Source organism: Scleropages formosus, chromosome 2, assembly GCF_900964775.1.
Source record: "Scleropages formosus chromosome 2, fSclFor1.1, whole genome shotgun sequence".
Classification (NCBI taxonomy): domain Eukaryota; kingdom Metazoa; phylum Chordata; class Actinopteri; order Osteoglossiformes; family Osteoglossidae; genus Scleropages; species Scleropages formosus.
The window spans coordinates 33,652,645-33,673,409 of record NC_041807.1 but is presented as its reverse complement, the minus strand read 5'-3'; the positions used below and the strand labels follow the sequence as shown (position 1 = coordinate 33,673,409).

The following is a 20,765-nucleotide window of genomic DNA, read 5'->3' as shown; positions in this document are numbered from 1 at the left end:
ACCCCGTCTGGGACAAGCGGTTCAGAAAATGTGCGTGTGTATTTATTTAAAATCTAAGGCGGTGAAAGGTTTTATACAGGCTACCGAATTAAAATTCCATGAACACCAATTTTAAACTTCAGTAATTGCTTACTAACATTTGTTCTTGTTGGAGATTTGTGCGGAGGACATTTTTACAGAACTGCGTTGGCAGACTATCATAGGGATGGTGGCTATAGCAATTTTTATACTACAGCTGTATCTCTGAAGTATGGGCTCTTCAAATGTGGATTAATGATATACATAATATTAGGTATAACAGAGCACAAGGAAGTTTTTCTGGTGGTCCTGATTTCTTTATTCTACAAATAAAATATGGTGAAAGTGTTTTAAATGCCCAGGCATGCACCAGATGTTCCTTGTTCAGCAAGTGAGCGTGGGATAAAGAAAGAAAAGCAAGACTGATTTTCATTGCTGTTATTCTGACACCCATCTGCATTTGCTTTTATTGTACATCATTTCAAATGTTTACAATTTACAAAGCAGACATTGCTAAACCATAATAATTTACAAAGTAAACATGTTTTTGTATCATGCTACAGCGTATCACTCCTGTAGAAAAATAATTCAGAGGCCTGTTTTTAATTTGCTGGGGAATGTGGATCATTTGTACATGACACTGGAACAATCTGACAATTTGAAATACACTTCTATTTAAATGGGGTACGTGTGTATTTCAGACCCAAGGCCACGTGTGAAAATGCCGTTTCTCTGGCAAGAGCCTGCAACCAGATGACAGTTATTGGCAAAGAGAAAACTGTGTAAAAGCACATTTCAGATTCTTTAATTACAGCAGAATAACAGAAATCACTAATTGTCAGCAGCTAACTAAAAAAACTCTGATTCAGATGTAATTATTTTGCTCTTTTACATAAAACAATTCCTGGCTTTTTGTAGAATTTGGTATTAAATGGTGCCATTTTAAATTTGTAGTAATAAAAATATAGGACTATCATATTTCACTGGTGAAACAGACATCCTTCTAAACGATTTTGGTTAGAGAAGGGAGGTGTGTCCCTGTAGTGAAAGTGAACATCGCTGTATATAATTCAGGGTCAGGTACCCCCACCATTCGTTCACGTTTACTCACTTTCTGGACATCTCCTTCACACTGGTTCCATTTCTGAAAACTGGCCTTTGCTTAAGTTGATCAAAAGTTCATTGACTTACTTTAATGCAACAGTGCTTTTGGGGAAAGGGACCACTGACAGCTATAGTTTGTCCATCCAGATTGTAGGTACAATCAGGAGAAAAGTGAGCTTTGAGTGCAAATAAAGATTATATATTATCCTATGAAATTTCAAGGAGATAATATATTGAATTGACTTCATACCGTTTCTGCATCCTAGTAGTTTATTGTGAGAACCCGGGCTCTACGTGACTCTCCCCTGCAACAATAACCCTGTGCATTTAAAGCGGCAACTCTATGGACTTTGTTAACATTCAAATTGCCAAAACAACTCTACTTGTCTGAAACTACTTTTTTATTCTCTTTATATCAGAGGGCAATTAATTATACAAGTCCAATTAAATAATTAGCTGGACTGCGAAAATATCCACAAATATGAATCTTTTTACCAGCCTAGCCTACTAACTGATAAATTTAAGCTAAAATTAAAACAAAATTAAGGAGAAAAAATGTTATTAATTATAAAATAAAAGTAATTAACTACATGCATAGTGAGTGAATTCCTCAGTGACTATGTGACTAAATACATCACCTTAGAGGATGTTCAGATTCTTGGAAGCGGTGAGTTCCTTCCCAAATCTGACCCTAAATACCCCTTAGTGGTTGGGCAGTTTGCCATAGAAACTAAGCCTTAACTCAAGTGGCCCAGTACAAAGGGTAATTAAAAGCTTACTGTATTTAATAACGAAATAGACTAAATAGACTTCTATGTGTGGTTTACACTGTTCGTTCTTTGCATCGGTGTAAACTATTGGATCCCTGTGTGTTCACTCTTTTTCTGTTAGATCTTCCAAGGTGAAGGTCTCCCTTGCATCCCTTCTGCCAGGATGCTGCCTCTTCTCCTCAGCTCGGTTCCTGCTCACGTTGTCCAGCATCTCCAGCAGAACCATCGCTTTGCTACAGCCTGTGGGGTCCTGGACATCACAAGGGTTGTCAGGACCCAGATTGGGATCTGTGTTCTCCCAGTATCTCTTTCCAGGGTGCTGCCGTTTCTCCACCTCTACCTGGTCGATGGCGGTGTCCACCTCATCCTCCAGCGCTCTCCTACCTGGATGCTGGCGTTTGTTGTACACCAGATAACGTTTACCTGGGTGCTGCCTTTTAGAGAGGTCACCCACGTACGGGACCTGGGCGCTAGGACTGTCCGTCAACAGCTCCAGAACCGAGCGCTTACCAGGATGCTGCCTCCTCTGCAGTTCAACCCCATCTTCTCGTTTTCCTGGGTGCTGTCTTTTCTGGAGATCAGAGTAATCCATGTCCTCCTCTTCCTCTCGTTTCCCTGGATGCTGCCGCTTTTCAATGTCATCTTCATATCTTTTGCCTGGGTGCTGCCTTTTAGAGATCCATTCCTGTAGGAAGGCTTGGTCTACAATTTGCAAGAATGAAAAATGACACATGAGTTCAGAACAACTTTTCATTAAATCAGAGACCATATATGGCAGGAGCTGGTCTCATCAAGGAAAAGCTGAATCAATGCAAGCAGGGGGATTTATGTCAGTAACAGAGGGATTTAGAAAAGTTAAAACAGCCAGAAAAAAAGCACTGCGTGGATTAAATTAACAATGTATTGTACTATTTTGTTTGTTTTGTAATAATGTTATGACATTTTTTTTCTGGATTTTCCTGAGATTGTCTAAGTCAGAAGTGATGATGTTTACTCTGGATTGTGCAACCCAACCTTTAAAGTCAGGATAACATAATGCAATTTTACGAAATGTACGTGACTTTTCTCTATTTGGATATAAACACAGTTTGCCCTTAGTTAAAGATTTGTAATGAATTCCGATTAACATGTATTTGCATAATATAAACTTCACTTCCGCTCATGTATCACCTGTGTAATATTTAATGGTGAAGTGCTCGGAGTAGGAAGGGGTTTCAGGTCTCAACCCAAAGTGAGACATTGCTGTTTCACCCTTTACTGCAGTACTCAGTCTGAGCTGTTTCATTGCGCACTAGAAATATCTGCGCAAAAGCAGGACATTCTGGGCTCATCTAAAAAAAGGAACCAGTCTGAAGTGGAGAGAAAGACTAATAGACACGATGCTAGTGAAACATATTTAAATCACACCATTCTTACGTTTCATTTGAACTAACAACAGGTTTTGAAAGGGCAACTTTTTTTGCTATCTGCACTAAGCAAATAGATTCAAATAATAAAATAATAGGCCTATGTTATGATCAATAATACCAATACTACCACTAATAACAATAATAATAATAATAATAATAATACCATGGTCAGTGTCGGCGTCCCCCATCTCCTTCAGTATGGACCTCAGCAGGAGGCTCTCGGCTCTCCTCAGCGCTCCTCCGTCCTCCTCCTCCCCCAGAATCTTCTGGCCCTGATTCACGTTCAGGTCGCACACCGCGAGCGCGAGCAGGATGAGGCACGCGGACTTCATGGCGAGGCGAGTGACACTTCAGCTGGAAGCGCAGCAAACGTCCTCATCAGCGCAGCGCTCGCATCCTTCATTCGTGTGACAACCGTCGGCGCCACTTTGCTACAGTGCTCCGTCCACGTGTACATGTCATTTGCAGTGATTTCCCCATAATATGCGCAATTTGCCAGTTTTACACCGGCTGTTCTGGGTAAGTGTTTTGATCGAGGTTAGAGCAGCAAGAGTTGGGGTCGAACCAACAACCTTCAGATTCAGACAGCTTTAAACACGAAGTTAAAGTTCAGACCATGCGCCGGTACCCGCAGGCACTACGTAAAGACATCCCTCCCTGCACCTCCTCCGAACGGACTTACACAACACTGGGTACTACCTCGTGGCACATCAGGATTTAGATCAACATTAACTTTAGCTTTCAAATTATTAGAACTTTTGAAATCTCTCGCAAAGAAAAAAAAAAATAGTGTCCATAATGATGAACCGCAGCAAGAGAAACAGGATGACAGAAGTGGCAAGTGCGAGAATGACTTACCGCTGATGGGTCATTCAGATCGGCGAGGCTCAGCGGTCTTTTTGGGAACTTGTTCACACTACTTGGGGTGGAGGAGCAGCACACACACGAAACACGACTCGTACAGTAACACCGATGTAGCAGAACAATGTAGCAGATCAATGTAGCAGCGCTCCCTCCGCTTGCTTTGTCTGCCGGACCTCCGCGGCGCTTCCGAAGCTCTCTGCGCCGCGCCGTGGAGCCCCTTCATTTATAGCCCCCGTGCCGTGGTGCCCCCCACAGCGCTCTGATGTATGTGACACCCATCGGGCTCCGATCCCGCACCCATCCGGCACGCATCCCTCATCCGTCAATGACGCGTCCAACCAGAGAGGTCACTGTTCCACCACCGCTACTCTTCCCGCAACGCTTTAATTCCTCCATAAATAAGAGTAATGCTTTGATTCATGAATAATTGCGCTCACATTAAAACGTAAAGAGTCAATTAAGTTCGCAAGGTTTTACATCCGCTTTAAATTTTGCAGTGAGATGGGAATTTAAGTACAATGACTGTTGCCTGACTCTTTGATCCAAATTGAGTTAATCGTTCCTCAAAATATTCTGGTTTTGTGCGATCATATGCATATCATTGCACCAGTTTCATAAGCCCTTATGGTGAATGGTCTCAGTTGAGAACCCTCAATTTGAAGGCCGTGTAATGGAATAATTTGTAGATGTAAATGTGCTGTCATGTCTAATACAGTGATCTGTCAATACCGATGATCCCCAATGCCAGAAAAACCCCTCTTCTCAACTGCCTTAAGGCACAAGAGTTTAATCTTAAGGGTCGATTGGATGTTAACTCCTGGTTTTAGTGCGGAGGGTTTGGATTGTTTGTAAACCCCACAGGTTTCCTGATCGCAGGTGTGAATATACACTGGTGAACATGCAATATGCCTATTTTGCATACATTTCATTTTGTAAGATGCTGCGATCTGTACATCTATCTGTACAATGACTCAAGTGCATCATTTTATCTGTGTGTTTTCTTTTTTGGGCGTGGGGGTGGGGGGGTGGGTGAGTAATTCATAAAAGTTACAGAAAGTTTTTACATTTATCCAGCCGGAACTCCTGTCACATGCATCAATATGTGCTTTGGGAAATAACATTTTGTTAAGCTTTCCCTTCATATGACTTTACAGACAAATTGGTTTAATAATCCCAATTCAGGGGTTTTTAGAACATGAGCAATAGGACGCACACCAGCGGTTATTATAATTGATAACATGTTTTAATGGAAAATAAATAAGGGCTACGTAGCCATATAAAGATAAAAGTATTTGCTATGACATTTGAAATGGTACAGAGGTTTTCATAAGGTCAAGATATGAATTGCACTCAGTGCTGGGTGGTGGATTAAATCCATGTGTAAAGGAAATGTATGTTTCAATGATGTTGTGCATTTATACATTTTGAAGGGCAAAATGAGAAGTTTACCATGTCTTTGTATAAACTATGTTGATAATACTTCTTCACCGATCCCGTATCACTGCAGCTGTGTACAGTTAGACACACATGCATCCGTAACTGTACACACCTTCAGTGATATATGTAATATATTACATGACTTTGTGTGTTTCTCTCTTTTGTGTCTTTTCAGAAACAGCTTATGCGCTGATATTTAGAAAGCCAGCGATAAGGTACACATGTGATAATTGGTGTTAAATGTGCGGGGACCATTTGTGGGAAGAAAGAGGCTGTTGCCAGCAGTCCGTTTTCACAGGAGTCCGGATTTTTAGACACCAATTAGGACAAAGAGGGGAAGGGAACCGAGCACCGATTAAACACACATCCTTTGTGAGTACAAAGTGGACGTTTTTCGTTTTATTTGTGAAAAGCCGCATTTGCGAAGTGTGTGTTGAACTGACTCACACAAAAAAGAGTGATCTCGGTGAAGGCCCGGTGGGTCGGCACTGGCGGCTCCTATCCCGGCCGTGCCGCTACACGGAGTCTCGACCCACGTGGTTTTTCTCAGACAGGCCGTTCCGTGATCGGGCCCTTATTCCCCTAAGATTCAACCCCGCACACAGATCGCTAGAAAGGGATGCAATAGCTGGAAATCCAAAGTAATAAAAACAAAAAGTGTCTTTTTATACTTTTACTTAAAATCACTTTTTGAATACAAGTGCACGTGTCACTTGTCTTTTTTTTTCCGCATAAATGGTCACAGGGCCATTGGAGACATGTCCGAGTGTGTACTTGCGTGTGACGAGGAGCGTGCCGCGTGCTCCGTTACCGTGCTACTCAGTCGCAAGCGCTCTCGCTCGGACCCGTGCCACGCTGCCCCTTCAGCACGTGCCTCTAGTTCTCTTCGGGTTCTTTTTAAGTGCTCTTATGCAGAACAGTGCCCCCCCCGCCCCCGCACTGCACTTCCGCTGGTGCTGGAAGGGTCTCTTCCCCCCTTTGGCTCCCTTTGTTCCTGGTGAAGGTGTTTGCGCTAATGCAGCTGGCTGTTTGCGCGAGGAGCCCCGCATTGGGTGTGTGTGTGTGTGGGGTGGGGGGGGGCGGTCAGGTGAGTGTATGAAAGCAGCCCACAGCCCCTCTTCCTGTCGGGGTGCCCAGGGCAGTGCGGGTATGAGCTTGTCTTCAAGGTGATGCATTCTGCGCAGATTAGGACTTTTCATAAGAAGGAAATACAGACGAGACATAGTGTCCCTGGGGGTTGGGGGGGGAATCTGGCAGAGGTGCTCCTGTTTCCATCACCCTTCCCTGGAACTACAGGTGATCACATCAGCGGGTGATTAGAACAATGCCTTAATGATCAATTGCCCCAAGTTTCTCTGCAGTCAGAGGCATCAGTTTACACACACACACACACACACACACACACACACACACACGCAGAATATTTCAGGGAGTACATTTATTCATTTAGCTGATGCTTTTCTCCAAAGAGACTTACAGTGTTAATCTACTTACAACTACTAACCCATTTGTACAGCTAGGTAATTTTTACTGGAACAATTTAGGGTAAGAACCTCGCTCAAGGGTGCAACAGCTGGAGGTGTTATTCACACCTGCAACTTCTGCGCTAGCAACTGGTCAGGTACTGGAAGCAAAAATTTGAGCATATTCTATTACAGTATTATTTACATTATATATAATATTGTGCTTTCTTTTCAGATGCTTTGCTTTTTACTTATACACTGGATCTTCAGCTTCCACATCTGAGACCAAAAGTTTGTTCCTAACTCAATCTGTTTGTAAGTCACCTTAACCAGTTCCAGTACTTTCTTTATATACACAGTAAGTAAAAGCTCAATTAGACAGATTTGCGTTGACTTATTTACAATTGAACATATATAAAAATATTGGATGTTTCTATACATTTCAAGACTTTTCATTTGGAAATATTTTATTAACTTTGAGCTTTTTTAAACTTGTAACACATTTAAAATGACTGAAAACACCAGCTCCACAAAACCCTACAGAACGGCGACTTTTGATCGATTTATCCCATAAACATTTGCATTGTCATCGTTGACAAACCAGTCGTTCCAGCGCTCGGTTTCTCAGACGCAAGCTGTAAATACAGTGGAAGTGAGGTGATCCAAGGTGGTGCCACACTCCCATTTCTGTTCTGCCTCTGTGTGTTTTACTCTCAACTCGAACGTCCGTAACATTAGGAGCCAGCGCATTTAACATATTTGCCGCGATCTATTGTTATAATGCAAATTTCCTGTTACATTTCTGTTACAATCAGCACAAATGTAACTGATGTAGGGGACACGCTTCCTGCAATTTTTAAAAAATCAGTACATGTCATCTTTTAAAAATCCCCCCATTGTCCCCGCATGCATGTTTGTGAAAGTTACACATTTTGCGATTAGTCTGTTCCACCACCGACAGACAGTCTGTGGTCCTGCTTGCTGTGGCTGCTCCAGTGGGCATCGCTGGAATGAAATGTGGATCCACAATGAAACACAGATTGCTTCAATTATCCATTCATTAGCAGGAAACTTCATATTAGCTCCACCGAATCACACTGGGACAGTAACATGAATGTGTGGGCCCTTAATAACACCTAGAGAGCTTGTTTAATGTGCTTCAATCCTGAGGAGCAGCTCTATTAATAGGAAGATTGAATTGACCTGTTTTTCGCCACCCTTCTGTCTCCTACATCCTCTTAATGAAGTATTGGTAACGTTTCAGGGCAGGTGGGCCTCAGCATCAACAGCTCAGAGGGGTTCAGATCCTGCAGGGTGAATAGGTTTTTAATATAGTAGCTTTACCTTTTGCGCTTAGGGAATTTCAGTAAACTGAAGATATTATTTTTTTTATTACAATTTACTCTTTTAGCTGACACACACACACACACACACTTTCAGAACCGCTTGTGTCATACGGGGTCGCAGGGAACCGGAGCCTACCCGGCAACTCGGGGCGTAAGGCTGGAGGGGGAGGGGACACACCCAGGACGTGACGCCAGTCCGTCACAAGGCACCCCAAGCGGGACTCGAACCCCAGACCCACCGGAGAGGAGGACTGTGGTCCAACCCACTGCGCCACTGCGCCACCGCACCCCCCTTAGCTGACACTGTTTTCCAAAATATATTACATTGTCAGGTTGGTATTACGTTTGTTCATTCAGCTGACACTTTTTTCCGAAGCAATTTACAACGTTAAAATTATTTACTCATTGATACAGCTAGTACTTTTACTGGAGCGATTCAGGGAAAGTACATTGCTCAACAGTACTACAGCCAGAGGTGGGAATTAAACCTATGACCTTTGGTCCAAAGGCACCAGCTCTCCCACACTGTGTTAAGTCACTTGCAATGATTTAACCATTTATGCAGCTGGGCAATTTGAAGAATGTTCCGCAGTTAGGGCCATCCACACGAGTACTAAAGCAAGAGGTGGGACTCAAACCCGTTTCCTTCAGTGGCAGGGCAATGGCTGTAACTCCCTGTGCTAAAAGGCCTATATAGCTGAGCTGTAAAATTACTATAGTGAGATTAGACTCTGCTCATAGGTGTGTTTAAACAGTAGTGGTGTTATCGTTCACAAATGCATGCCTTTTTTAGTGTATTTGATGTTGGTCACTATTCATTACCCATCCTTGATGGTTATAATTTTACTGTTCTCCTACCTCTCCCTTACAGCTGACTTCGACTCCAGTGCATTTAATGTCACCGTACAGTATATCTCTCAGCAGTGTAAAATTCCCATTTGAACCCTCAAATAGCCATTAGGGAAAATAAAAGTCAAGATTTCTACCTCGGTAGGATGAGTTTCTTTATTATGTGAACACTGAGCGTGTCATTCTTCTACAGTGAGGGGAAAAGACAGGAAGTTAATATAAGGTGATTTATGTTCTAAACATGGAAACGTTTTGTTACCAGTTGAGGTAACATTTTCGTGCGAGTGTGATAGATGAGCAGATGGCTGTGCAAGGTCCTTACCGCTCATCGACTACATGACAACATCTAAATCCATGGGCTGGTTGACTGAATCTTGTCCAGAGAACCAGGATTCCAGAAACTCTGTACCATGTCAGCAGCTGGACCGGGCCAGAACCTTCACGCTGTCCCAATCCAAGGTGAGTTTGGCGTCTTCTTCGTGAACTGAAATGAGTGACGGTGGCCCGTGTCTCCTCAGCCGCTGGTGTCTGTACACACAGTGGTCTGTTGACTTTGACGTTAAGGCTGGTCTTGTAAAACTTCCTTAGTGACAGTTCAAGATGTAAAGTCACTTCAATCAAAATGCAACTGTTCTTGCTGTAAAAATGAACAGCGTGTATTGAGCCAAACTCCAGAACTGCCTATTGTAGTGGAGTTAGATTTACCCAGCACCGCACCCAAGGTGGCAATTAAACAGCATACTGTTATTTTTGTTTCCTTCCATCACAAGGGCCCACAACAAATCAGAAGCCGAAGAAAATCACAACAATTAGTAAAGCGCAGACATGTCAAACAGACACTAATTATGGCTAACTTGGCCGTTTCTGTCTTCTGTTGTTCTTTGCCCCTTATTTATTTATTTGTTTGTGTTCTGCAGGCAACAAATGAGAAGGAAAAATAATTTAAGGTTTCGTCAGAATTCTGAAAAACAAATGAGAGGTTAAACGCACTGCAGTTTGACATGGGACATGGCTTTAAACACAGCCCTGTATCTTTACCAGACTCAGAGGTTATATGAGGGACTCAGGAAATTACACTGCTACTCCTAAAGTAGGGTCAGCACTACAGAGTATATACACACACTGTCTGAAAGCGCTTGTCCCATAGGGCGTAAGGCTGGAGGGGGAGGGGACACACCCAGGACAGGAGACCAGTCCATCACAAGGCACCCCAAGCAGGACTTGAACCCCAGATGCACCAGAGAGCAGGACCCAGTCAAACACACTGCACCAGGTAAGTTAGGGTAAACCCTTCATGGGACACAATCAGTCATTCACATAATCGCACACATTCAGTTTATGAACTTCAGGTGCTAGATATACAGCACTTTACGTCGAGTTGAGATTGATCTGGAACAATCAACACTTTTATTTATTTAGCTGACACTTTTCTCCAAAGTGTCTTGTAACTTTAAGCTACTTATGATGATTTATCCATTAACACAGCCGGGTAATTTCACTGGAGCACTTCACAGTAAGTACCTTGCTCAGGGGTACTACAGCAAGAGATGAGATTCAAGCCTGGGTCCTACAGGTGCAAGAAGGAGGCTCTAACCATTATGGGACCTGCGTCCCGGTAGAGATGAACACATTAGAAACAGAAGGAAAGAGAGAAAACACTGTTTTCACCACTGAAAGACTCGGGGAGTAGGAGCCTGCGTGGTCAGGGCTGTGAGCGCTCTGCTTACTGCTCCCCTCTCAGAAGTGAGCAGATCTTCTTTGTAGAAAAGCTGATTAGCCTCACTTGTGGCAACTGCAGTCTCATTGATCAGACCCAGATGGTGCTCCTTTTGGCCAGAGTGGCTTGTTTGGCCTTATTGCTGAACTTTTGGGACTGCGTGGAGGTGGGGCTGTCCATGGTCCTGAACCTGCCTTGTCCTTCATCCTCACGGTTTGGGCAGTGGGAGTATCATTGCCTACGTCACAGATCTCACCATCAAGCTCATCCGGATGTCCGAGATACATTTTTAACGTGACCCCTCCAACATGCTTATCGGGAGCCTACAGCCAGATTCTTCATGGGTACCCACCATCATGCTCATCAGAGTGTCTGCAGATACACACACACACACACACATTTTCAGAACCGCTTGTCCCTTACGGGGTCACGGGGAACCGGAGCCTACCCGGCAACACAGGGCGTAAGGCCGGAGGGGGAAGGGGATGCACCCAGGACGGGACGCCAGTCCGTCACAAGGCACCCCAAGCGGGACTCGAACCCCAGACCCACCGGAGAGTAGGACTGCGGCCCAACCCACTGCGCCACCGCACCCCCCGTCTGCAGATACATTGTTCTTTAGAGTCCACTACCAAACTCATCCACTGAGTCAGACTAAATGCCCCCATAAGTCACATGGGTGTGCCTTCTGACAGAATGGGAGTGATGCACTTTGTATCTTCCTTCCACACACAGTTTTCACAGTTTCCAAAAAAAAAAGAACACGAGAGCAATGCTGCGATCTCCAAATTTTCCTAGCTATGAACTTTGTTGTGGATTTTACATTTCTTTGCTACCTCTTTGATGGTAAATTTAACAGACCCATCGCAGGGACAAAGCAAGCATCGTGGTGGTGACATGAAAGCTCTGCAGACTTAAAAGCTGTTTTGTGATCTGGGCTCTTCTGTGCCACCTCTAGCAATGTGCCAGTGTATTCCCACGTCAAGCTGCTAATAGAGTGGGTTGCGTTTCAGCTGTTGATGTGGGAAGACGCACATTATCTGAACAACATCAAATGAGAGATTTACAGCATTGCAGGTTGTTCTGGGTGGCACAGTGGGTTTGGCCAGGCCATGTAGTGTGGGGGGTCTGGGGTTTGAGCTCTGCTTGGGGTGCCTTGTGGTGGACTGGCATCCTGTCTGGGGCGTGTCCCCTCCCCCTTCAGCCTTGCACCCTGTGTTGCTGGGTTTGGCTACGGTTTGCCGCGACCCTGCTTGGGAGAAGCGGTTGGAGACATTGTGTGTGTGTGTGTGTGTTGTTTGTTCTTCAAATCCCAGGTAAGTTTCCTCATGAAAAGAGGCTGATGAAGTCAGATTTTCAAATTTAAGTAAAACCCTTTGACTCCGGAGGAACAATTATTCAGTCGAAAACGGGACAAGGGGGTTTTGCCTTTTTCCCGAGGGCAGATGTGATGAGGACGGACATCTTCTGAGAATTCCTCACTGAAATAAATAAAGCAATGTACAAACCTGTTAGATTAAGGGGAAGACTGACGTTTGACCACACCCTCCCTTTTCATCAACATCCAGAAGGGGTCGGGGTCACGTCAACAACTGCGCCTTCTGAGTGACAGGTTGTGCATGGGGTCAAGTCAGAGGCTGCTGGCGTGATGGATGATCTCTGAGTACATCCGGTCCACCACAGGGGTCTTGAGGGGGCACAAGACAACAAGTCACAAAGTTCTCTGCTGCCATTACACTGCGCAAGTTTTTTTTTTTTTTTTTTTAGAGGCACTTTTAAAAATAGCTTCTTTTACTCAGCAGCCTCCTTGAGAGTCTTTGGCTCATTGTGGTAAAGTTCTGTACCACTGCGGCGCCCACATCTCTGATATATGTGTTAGCAAAATTGTTGCTCATTTAATGGGTGTGGGAATAAACAAAAGGTCATAAAGCAGGAAAGTTAATATTTTACTTGGTCAACAATGCAAATATTTTACAATTACAGTATAATAGTGGAATGCAATGTGATATTTTCAGAGCTGGATTCAGTATCATGTCAATGATCATGACATACAGTGATCAAGTACTGAACAGCTAGTAGTCTAGTAGAAAGAGCTGATGTCTCTGGACCCAAAGGTTGTAGGTTTCATCCCTTCCTCCAGGTATAATATCCTTGAGCAAGGTACTTAGTCTAAATTAGTCCAGTAACATTAACCAGCTCCATAAATGGGTGAAATCATTGTAAGTTGCTTTGAAGAAAAGCATCACATAAATGTAGGTTCAAATCTTTGTTGAAGATTTTTAGTTGCAATTTTTGCTTAATAACTTAAGCACAGACATTAATAATGCTGTTGGGGTAATTTTCTGCAAATACAGATGATCTACTGGATGAAGGTGTTAGGCAATCAAAGAATAAAACCGAACCAAGATGTTGATTTCTGATAAATTCCGGGGATAGATAATCCCTCTTGGGAGGTAACTTTACATGAACTTCCTATTCCCACCTTCTCGTTGCAGAAAAATCTTGCGCACAGTTTTAGAAGCTTGACGTATTTATCAACACCTGCGTCTGGTCTCCTCTGACGTCAGGAGCTGGAATTGCCCGCAAGGCTCTCGCTGTCAGGCCCAAGACTGTGAGCAGTAGCCGGGAGCAATCAATCTTGTGTTTTCTGTCCCACGCGGGGAGGATGTTGCCTGCGAGGGAGAAAATCAATAGAGCAGAAGAAGCAGCGGAGGAAAATGTGTGGTTTTCAGTATTCTGGCAGAGCCCTGACCTGCTCCAAGTGTTGTTTATACAGGTGTGATGTCAACTCTACAGCAGTCATCTATAGGAGGAGGTTTCTATACATTTCAGCATGTATGCACACAGACCATTGCTTCTTGTTCTGTTTTTCAGCTGCTCTCCACGTCCAAAAGACCGTATGGCAGGGTAGAAGAAACCCATGCTCTGTTTAAATACTATGTTCTTTTCCCAGGGTTGTGTGATGTATCATCTCTTGAAATCATCATTGTCAAGGGAAGGTTCGGTCGTCTCTGAAGTTATTTGTCACCGTCATAATTTTTTGACACGGCGGCATGAATACGTTGAGGTTTTTAGTTCAACGTTGATCTAGCGTTGTGCTAACATAGGGACACTTTAAGGGCCCAGACCAGGCAAGATTTTTCTCCCACGTCTAAAGAGTTGTGAGACTTGAAGCATAAGGTTCTCATCCTTCAACTTAAAAATAATAAAGCAGCGTGGAGACTCAACTGACACCATTCACTGACTCACTTCCACGTTCCCACTATATTCTCCCGTGACGGGTTCCCCCAGGTACCCCGCTTTCGTCTCAAGTTTCAAAGACCCACTGGTCATCTGAACTGGTGAGTCTAAACTGCACTTCACACGCAGGTGAACGTGTACGAGTGCTTTACTATGGACATAGTAATTAATTATCACTGTGACCCTAATACAGGAGTTCTAATAATGGAGAGAAGAATTACATTTATCTGATGCTTTTTTACAAAGCAGTATAAAGGTTACAATTATCAACATATTTATACAGCTGAGTAATTCTGTTGGAGCAATTTACGGTAAGTACCTTGCTCAAGGGTATTACACCCAGAGGTAGGGAACAGACCTGCAACCTTCGGGTCCAAACACAGTAGCTCTAACCACTATGCTACCAGCTGTCCCAGTTCATGGCTGCATCCTGTCCAGGGTGTACCGCCCTCAACCTTACGCTCAGTGATTATGGGATAGGCTCCGGACCACCGCGACCCTGATGAGGACAAGCGGTTATTGAAAACGGATGGACGGGTGAATTCCTCTGGTTGTCGACGATTTCGAGTATGTTGCACACATCTGTTCTTGACCAGGCCTCGTCCGGACCCCACAGGAGATCTGCAGATCTTTGCCCATCATTGCCTGGGATCCCCAGAGTGACGTAACCCTGAGACAGTGGACTGGCCGTGTGGGCAGTACCTTCTATGGTGGCATCTTCTGGCACCTCCAGACCACCTTCCTCAGCAGAGAACCTACGATCTCCAGTGCCAGAACTGATTAACATCACAACCAGACAAGTGTCAGAACCCTTCTCTGGTACTTACCTGAGCCTTGGGACATTTAGTCAAAGTGAAGGTGGGGACCCACGGGAGGCTCAGGAACGGCTGTTGGTCAGTCCTCTAATCTGCCCATCACAGAACATGACACGTGCCGTTGGATGTAGTGTCTTTGTGATCAGTGACCCTACTGGGACCTGCGCAGCTTCTCACTTTCAATAGTTTACTTCCTGCCACCTCCTATTTGTGCTCTCAACGTGTTTTCTGCACCGACATGTATCTCTGTCATTTCAGCTTTTTCCGGACCAGAAGTCTCACCGTTATTACGTGGTGATTGCAAACACATGACCAAGACGATGATGATAACCCAGGTTACAAACAGCAGGCGAGGCGACAGACCAAAAATGCTCAATTCAAATATAAAGGCAACTGAAAACCTCCTTGAAAAATTGACTCCTGAAAACACGAGGATGTCAAAACATCAGATTAAAGAAAACTTATAGCTCCCATTAAACAAAAAAAACAAAGAACAAAACCCAGACAAACTGCACAGTGTGAATAAAATGTACCGAAAACAAACAGCACCGATAAATCACAGAAGCCAACAATTATTCTCCATTTTTTTTATTCTCAGCCGGGATCGTTCGACCGGGATCGCCGCGCGTGTTCAGGATCAATCCGATGGATAACTGCGAGCCGCTAGTGAGCCATACCTGCTAAAGTATAATAACTGTCCTGACACTCTAAATTGCCCCAGGGAAAGGTGCGCGCTAAACCAAGGATCATCACTAACAACAGCGAGGAGGCAAATGCTCACACGCAGTTAATTTTAAAGGCCGTTACACACAGCGATATTTTGAAAAAGCAGCCCTTCCACAGCGGCGCTGTGCTATGTAAATGTGTTATATAATAAATGAATGGATGGCTATGAAGAATGAATGCGGAGCTGAATTGCGTCTCCAAGAGCGAGCAGAATGGGGCCTGTTGGTCTCATGAATTAATGCAGCCCGAGGCGGAAGGATGTATCTGTGTTCCTGATACATGAGCCGTCGGGAGGGAGTGTGGTGCTGCCCTCGTGTGTGTGTGTGTGTGTGTGTGTGTGTGTGTGTGTGTATGGCAGGAAGGCTGCGAATCACGCCCACGCCTGTGAAACTCGCTCTCCTCTCGACTCTCCACTCTTCCGCCTTACCCCCAGCGAAGCCCGCCGTCGGGAGGTCTCTGAGCGGACGTCGGTGTGCCCGCGCCAGGCGACCCGCGGCTGAGACTTCCCGGCTCCTTCCACAGCTCGCACGGGGACGCTTAGTAACCGTCAAATTCTCAGCGCTGCCCCCGCATTCTCCTTTTTTTTTTTTCCGGAAGTTTCCGCAATGCCAAGAAACTGAGTTTTAACTTTTTTGACACTGGCTTTAAGGAAGTTAACGGGTGGCTGATGTAGTTTTTTTTAAAAAAAATGTGTTCGAAATGTGTTGGAGAGATCAGTGTTCTTCTGACTTAAGGACACATTCCCAGCAAGAAAGAACACATTTCTCGAGCACATAAGAGAGCAGGAGAGCAACGAATCCGAAAGAAACGCGCTCGAGACTCTTCTTGAACGTTGGGAGAGGTTCACCCGCCTCAGCGACTGATTTGACCGCTTTCTCACGGTCGCTTCGCTCATATGTGCTCACTCGAACTGGAGATATTACTCACTAAAGGGAGATGTTCAGGGACACTTCCTCACATTTCATCTTCCTATTAACCCTTCAGAGAATAAAATGACGGCCACTGTTGGCCTTTTTTTTTGCCCCAGTTAACATACTCTACCTGAACAAAGAAAACACTCACAGATCTCTACGCCGCAAAACACAACATGAAAAATACACCGACACAAGAATGACGGCCGACACCGCGTGCACACCCGAAGCCCATTACACACCATAGAAGGCTGGTGCTCACGACACACTACTGAAGGCTGAAGCTTATTATACACTATTGAGAAGAGAGATCATTACACACTCCCTTACTGTGAAACTTGTGCTTTTCAGAGCTGAAGCTCATTATACACTATTCAAAGTCATAACTCACACTACTCTAGGCTGAAGTCCATTGGAAACAATAGAGAGGATTGAAGCTCATTACACATTGCACAATGCTGAAACTGATCCTCCGGTAAAATGCTCGTTGGTTGAGCATCAGTTTGCTTGTAACAGTCATATCACAGTGGAATAATCCCTAAATATTCTTTTATCATTAATTTGTAATTATTGTTTCTTGAGGCGCAGTGGGTTGGACCGGGTCCTGCTCTCCGGTGGGTCTGGGGTTCGAATCCCGCTTGGGGTGTCTTGCGACGGACTGGCGTCCCATCCTGGGTGTGTCCCCTCCCCCTCCGGCCTTACGCCCTGTGTTGCCAGGTTAGGCTCTGACTCCCCTGCGACCCTGTATGGGACAAGCGGTTCAGAAAATGTGTGTGTGTGGGTGTTTCTTGAGGGGGTGTGGTGGCACAGTGGGTTGGACCCCATCCTGTTCCCCAGGGGGTCTGGGGTTCAAGTCCTGCTTGGGGTGCCTTGCAATGGACTGGTGCCCTGTCCTGGGTGTTTCCCCTCCCCCTCCAGCCCTTCGCCCTGTGTTGCTGGGTTAGGCTCTGGCTCCCCGTGACCCTGTATGGGACAAGTGGTTTCAGTGTGTGTGTGCGTGTATTATTTCTTGTCAGCAGAGAATTGTGCCAACCCACCTTCTTAAACAATGTCATTACTTTTAATATTTTTTCCTAAACTTTATTCTTCAGCTCAATTACTGTGTGAGTTGAACATGCCCGTTGTGTGACGCATGACACTGATGATAATTACACACTGACCTAAGGGCCTTTAAAATCTTTTATCCCCCCCAAGGTCTGTTATAGACCCGTTCAGTTGTACGAAGCAGGAAATATCTCAGGGGAACATGAAACAATGTTAGTGAGTCGGGGATCCTCCCAGTCTTGAAGCTTGCTGCTCTTCCATTGTCTCTTTTGAGAGCTCTTGTCTCCAAACAGATGTACACAACTTTTTAATTGAATGAGCCCCTGGAAACATGGTCGACCGTAATGAATGTGGTGTTTCTAATGAGTGATGGGTCCATTATTCTGGCCCAGTTGAGTGTCGTGGAAGAACAATGGCACTGTCTTTAAGGTTCATTGTTTTTTCGAAACCAGGAAGGTGAATTTCACTAATCCTTCAACAAACACATGTTGTCTAATTTGGATGACACCAGTGGTAAAAGATCAGAAATGACAGACTGTCGATTTTTAACCTACTCAGCTTTAAAGAGGATTAAATGAAAATGCACAGTCTGGGTATAGTGTTTTTTTCTCTGCGGTCATGAGATCTTTGAAAGGTCAGACATTGAAAGGCTAATGGATGCGTAGAAGGTTAAATCATTTGTGTTGGGCTTTAAATTTTGCTCAAGCAAAATCTAGAGATTGAAGATACACAACTTAAAGTTCTGCACGTGTGACACCGGTTTCCAGTAAACCGGAAATTTTTTTATACCATCCTTTGTTTCTGGATAAATATTAACTTGCATGAAGGTTTCAGTGTGAACATGGTTCATGTTTGTATGTCCACTTTTGTCAGGAACTTTAGTGCATAGATTTTGCTCAGTTGAATTTATGTTAAAGTTCCCTGAGCAAACAAGAGTACCGCTACTGTTATTCTTAGTCTCATATAAACTTCTGCTGTCATTATGTTCATTTTCTCAGATCTACCTTGTTTTTGCTAAAAATGAAAAGCAGAACTAGAATAAAGGCTGCTGCAGATCGTCTCTTATTTGAGATCTTTTGAATGGAATGGAACGGAAGTTTGACGGCAGTCCCGATAGCCTCGACACACCGGGTGAAGTGCGAGAAAACTTACAGCTGCTCAAAGAAACTGCGGTCACCCTTTATATATGAGGCCACCTGTTTGCTTGAATGTCTCCGCAAGACTGAATTGATCCCGCTCATCTGTGGTCGTCCTTTATGGCTGTTCTAATGGTAAGACTTTCCGCAGCTGCCTAACAACGCACCTTCGGCTCGCTCTACTGAATGGCTGTGATTTGTGCCAAGTGAAAACAATTTTCCTTGAAGCTGACCGATTAGGAGCAGAGCCTGCGTTCGTGGTCTTGATTGGGTTTGTTTCAGTCGGTCCACCGATTTCCTTCTTTGTAACCTTTCACAAGAAAGCAGCTTTTTGGAAAGCAGGCAAAGCTGCACGAGTACAGTGAGAGAACGAAACACAAAACCAGTCTAGATTGGACAGCATCTGGCAAGGGGTTGTTATCCAATTGTACACTTCCGGTACATTCATGCTTTTGTACTTGTTTAGCGCTATTGAACCTTTTGGTAGGCCAATTCTAATGTAATTTAAGCCAGAAGGACTTAAGTAGTGAACGATTGCGGAAACATAGCCCAGCATAAGTGAGCTGACAATAATGAACTCCTCCTCCTCCTCATGATCCTATGCACCCTTCCACCTTATACACAAACAGCCAAGTAGGTACCTAATCATCCTCAAACACGACACACGTGTGCACAGTCAGTTATGAAAGCCACCACCTCTACACTGCAAAGCAGGGAGATACACCCACATGCAGACTTTCATGTCGTGTGAAAACTGTCCAATTTCATTAGCATTTCATTTTTTAAACGCACTAAGTTCTCCCTCTCAGTTTGGCAGAGACGCTGCTGTCGGCTACCGTTGATGCAGTTGATCGATGACTCTCTGCCTCATTCCGCTCCTTCCGTTTCACTGGTTTTATGAGCTATACTGCAGGAATAGTGACGTATAATTTGCATGTCAGAAAAAGAAAAAAAAGAAAAAAAAAAAAAAAAACACCTGCTGAAACCTGATGATGAAGTCTGGGCAGGAAGGTGCAGTTTCCAGCACTGAGTTTAGTGTTTTCTCCAGCAGCAGTTCACAGATGTGCAGTTAAAATATATTGCAAGGGATTTTTTACAGCATCCGTTCTCGGTTATCCCAGGTCACTTAGAGATACTATATCTTACCGTGTCGGGCGAAACGCTGCAGTCATCAAGCGTAAGAAACTTTTTTATTTGTTCCCAGAAGCTTCCCTACTTTAATTTTGACAAAACGTGTCTGAGGGATACATTTTAAGGAAAGAACGCTTTATGCGAAAGTAATCACCTCGCTCGTGTTTCCTCTTGTGTCTTCATCACGTATTTATGGGCTTATTCTGAAAGTTCAAATGTCTCATAATATTTCAGTCTGAGCTCAGCCGAAGATCCTTCCTCATTTGTCACGGGCGTCCCTTGCGAAATGCTGCCGTGAAGTCTTATATTTACGGATGGATTTGTGCATCGCTTTACAAAGCGCTTGGCGGAACGTGAAAGGAGCATTTTGAACACGAAACGTTGCGTTGCGTGTTTTATACCAGAACGTGGTTACTGTTCTGTTGTCTCTTCAAATCACAGCTCCTGCTTGTGTCTGGCGGACCAAGTTCATGTGGAGATGGACACCCTTAAGTTCCATAGTGTAAGCCTGTGCTGTGGATGATCTGAACGTTCCACGTTCCACCCCACCCTCACTCCCTCAAGGACTCGCACTCCTGCAGCCTCAGAACCCGTTCACTGTAAACGCAAACAAAATCCAAAGTAAGAAGAAATCAATGTGCGGCATATTTTTCTGATGGTTTCAGGGTTCAGCGGTGCGGGTGCCGGACGGCCTCGCTCCAGCCAGAGATAATGGCTTTCCGATCGGCTCCAGTGCTCCGGCCGAGGCTGGATTACAAGGTCCACTGGGTCTATCAGAAAGTGCG

At 44.5% G+C, this 20,765-nt stretch overlaps 1 protein-coding gene across 1 annotated transcript; it reads right to left on the bottom strand.

The window, feature by feature from the left end:
- Nucleotides 1-1,880: 1,880 nt before the first annotated feature.
- trh (thyrotropin-releasing hormone) lies at nt 1,881-4,343 on the bottom strand. The gene is made up of 3 exons (XM_018762268.2): nt 4,160-4,343; nt 3,465-3,655; nt 1,881-2,594 (listed from the first exon to the last, which is right to left on the bottom strand). Exons 2-3 carry the CDS (start codon nt 3,631-3,633, stop codon nt 1,996-1,998), a joined length of 768 nt encoding a protein of 255 aa, XP_018617784.2. The 5' UTR covers nt 3,634-3,655; nt 4,160-4,343; the 3' UTR covers nt 1,881-1,995.
- Between the last annotated feature and the right edge of the window lie 16,422 nt (nt 4,344-20,765).

Coding starts and splice junctions, on each gene's coding strand:
- trh (XM_018762268.2), bottom strand. CDS start 3,633: ATGAAGTCCGCGTGCCTCATCCTGCTCGCGCTCGCGGTGTGCGACCTG. Junction 2,595..3,464: donor GGACGCCGACACTGACCATG/GTATTATTATTA, acceptor TGCAAATTGTAG/ACCAAGCCTTCCTACAGGAA.